General features: G+C 30.1%; 1 protein-coding gene across 1 annotated transcript; it reads left to right on the forward strand.

Annotated features, from left to right (window-relative positions):
• Nucleotides 1-1,306: 1,306 nt before the first annotated feature.
• LOC129894863 (agamous-like MADS-box protein AGL80) lies at nt 1,307-2,188 on the forward strand. Its single transcript, XM_055970476.1, has one exon. The coding sequence runs from the start codon at nt 1,307-1,309 to the stop codon at nt 2,186-2,188; it is 882 nt and encodes a 293-aa protein (XP_055826451.1).
• The last annotated feature ends 1,171 nt before the right edge of the window (nt 2,189-3,359 follow it).

Raw genomic sequence — 3,359 nt, forward strand, 5'->3', positions numbered from 1 at the left:
GGAACACAAAAGATTCAACTAATTTTAAATTGTGACCTTTGTTAGTCGCTAAATTTAACTCGCAAAAATTACAATATGAGATAAACAAACTCTATTTGTGGTCGTTGCTCATTCTTCCATCTCTGCTTATACTAATAGACTTTTTTAATAATGAGGAAAAATGAGACGGTGAACATGAAATTTCTGAACAGATTAACCTAGCATAAAAGCCAAGACTTGTTCTTTTCTTCATAGCAAACTTGATTGACTGACACTAAGAATTAATTCGCAGAAAGTAAAATTCATTAACTAGGCTTAAATTATAACCTTTTAACCATTAAACTTAATGCACCAAAATTATAATATATTGCATAAATTCAATAAATTTATTGTTCTTTCTTCCTCTTTGGCAAATATGGAGAGACGTTAAATATAAAGATCGGATAAACCTAAAAATGACACAAGGGCTTATTTTGGAAAGAGCTCAATGAGATTTATCTTCTTCTTGAGTACTTTTCTTAAAATGATTTTTTTTTTAAAAAGTAAACACATTAATTTGATTAATATTTTGTGCAATTATTTTATATTTATTTGCCTCAAAATCAATTTGGAAAATTATTCACTATGATCGAGTGATTCGTTGGTGCGTATCAAACAATAACAAAATAAATATACGTAGGATTTAACTTTAAATATATTTGAAAGAATCATAAAATATCTACTAAATATGGTTTCTTCCACAATTAGAAAAAATAATAATGTGTTTCTATAAGCGCTACAGCGACTATAAGTAAATAATCATACATATATCACCATTAAATATAAATATTTGTATTTTATTAAATTAACCACTACATAGATTGTTTTTAGGATTATTGAAATTTCAAAATTCTTAGTCAATATTTAAAATGTTCGTTTGTTTTAATCTTTATTTTTGTGCATCCAAAAAACATATATTTTTTAACTTTCTTCATAAAAAAAAATATTATTACTCTATCACCATTTTTTTGGATATACTAACTTGGATTTGAACTAACTAAATTATTTTCCTAATAAGAAAAGTTTGACTCAAAATAATTCATCATCATAAGACTCGAGCCATAAACTACATATATTTGAAGATGATTACCCTTATTTACTTTCATACCAAAACAGTACGGGTGAAAACTAAGAATCCTTTCATTCAAAATTTTCAAAAACAGAAATTCTCCTGTATAAATAAGAGTCAATCCTAGGCAAAGAAACACACTACAACAATAACAACAAAGCCATTTCATCTCCCATATCCAAATAAACACATTTCTCCTTCTCTTCCTCCTCTTTACCCATGACTAGAAGTAAAGTGAAGCTTGCTTTTATTGAAAATATCAATAAGAGAAAAGCCTCATACAACAAAAGAATGAAAGGGTTCTTGAAAAAGGTACATGAACTGAGCATTCTTTGTGAAGTTGAAATAGTTGTCGTCATCTATAGTACTTACCACCAGGAACCTAAGGTGTTTCCAAGTCATGATGTTGCTATCAACACATGTACAAAGTTTAGGGAGTTTTCATATTTTGAGCAATCAAAAAACATGATGACACAAGAAAAGTTCACCAGGCAAAGGATAGAGAAAATGGAGGAACAACTGCAGAAAGTAAAGAAAAAAAATAGGGTTAGTGAGCTCACAAACAAGATGCATGAACTTTTGAATGGAGGAGATATTCATGTTGGCATGAATTTTTCCGAACTCAATGATCTAAGTTATGTGATCAACCAAAATCTTAAAAATATACGTGAAGCACTCAAAGCAAAGGATGACGGAGAGGATTCTACATCTAATGCCCCTAAGTCCATTGTTGGATTGATGGAATCTGGTGGAACCAGCTCCGTGTGGCCAAGGGCTCCTCGATTTTCATCACAAATTTTTTCTCCAATTCCACAAATGCCTCAACAAATAGCCCCTCCAATACTTCCAACAATAATGGTTTCTCCAATATCTTCACCTATGATGGCTCCTCCAACATCTGTTCCAATACTTCCTGAAGTGAACCCTTCAATGAATATTTCTCCAATAGGTGCATCAGCTCCAATGGATAACCACCAGCACTATTCAGTTATCTCTCCACAAAGTCCTGCATTTTCTGAGTTGTTGGATTGGATACTTGATGATCTATCTTTCGACAATATTACTGATCAAGATCCAAACCAGAACAACAACAATATGTAAGGAACTAGGATCAATGTCTGTCTTTTTTAATTAGTTTTTTTTTTATGTATGTCCATGTTGACCCATTGTGTCATTTACTGTTTTCTTTGTCAAATTGGTGTCATAAGATTATCAACATCTCTTTCCCTGTGTCCTTATTTGAAGAGTACACTTGTTGCGTTTCATTTTTTCCTCAAAGTCGTTGTCTCATTCACTTATATATTTGTGCGTTTGTTACTATTGTTATTGTTATTGTTGTTATTAAAAATAATGCTTTTACTAGTATAGTTTTCAAAAATGATCTCTTACACTTTAAAAATCTAACAAATTAGTATACATAATGGGTAAATTTTAATTCCGAAACTTTTCGATGTAAACAAATAACGTATCTAAATTGGAAATGAATTAAAGTAATGAAGAAGAATTTCAATGAGGCCTATTCAATATTCATACATTTAAAAAGAAAGGTGCTACCTACTTGTTGCTTCATAATATTCAAATGCTTACAAAGAAAACTAATAAATATTTTGGAGGTTGTTCTTTCCAGATACCACATTTTTTTTTGTTTCTAGAATATATAGGATTAACAAAGAATCACAAAATCGAAAGAAAAAGTCATACCTACATATATTATTTCCTATATTCAGATTCTTATGTTTTTGTCTTTCGATAAAGTGTAGTCACTCTAATTTCTAGAAGAGAGGAAAATAAGGTTAGGGAGAGCCAATTCTTTTTTCTCTCTTTTCCCCTTTTTATATGAGTTAAGTGGTGTTGATGTCTAGCTTTTCTTATAGGGTTAAAGATGGAAGGTAGAACTAGGTTTTAATTGTGATCTTTTTCCTATTAAGCTTATTAACTCGCAAGTAATGTAGTATGGCATAAACTTACTCTTATAGGGTTAATAAAAGATTCAACTAGGTTTAAATTGTGCTCTTTTAATTTAATCGTTAAAGTTTTTAACTCACATAGAATATATATAGTATGACATAAATTTACTTATAGCATTAATAAAAGATGACGGAAGATTCCACTATGTTTAAATTGTGACCTTATGGCCGTTAAGCTTTTTAATTCGCAAAGAATATATATGGTATATGACCTAAACTTACTTATAGGGTTAACAAAAGATAATGAAAGACTAACTAAAAGTCTAGAAGACTAAATTGTCAGACTCGAGTAAGATGTTTGTCTC

This window comes from Solanum dulcamara, chromosome 7 (assembly GCF_947179165.1).
Source record: "Solanum dulcamara chromosome 7, daSolDulc1.2, whole genome shotgun sequence".
Classification (NCBI taxonomy): domain Eukaryota; kingdom Viridiplantae; phylum Streptophyta; class Magnoliopsida; order Solanales; family Solanaceae; genus Solanum; species Solanum dulcamara.

What these genes read in the sequence shown, in the direction of transcription:
- LOC129894863 (XM_055970476.1), top strand. Translation starts at nt 1,307, where the DNA reads ATGACTAGAAGTAAAGTGAAGCTTGCTTTTATTGAAAATATCAATAAG.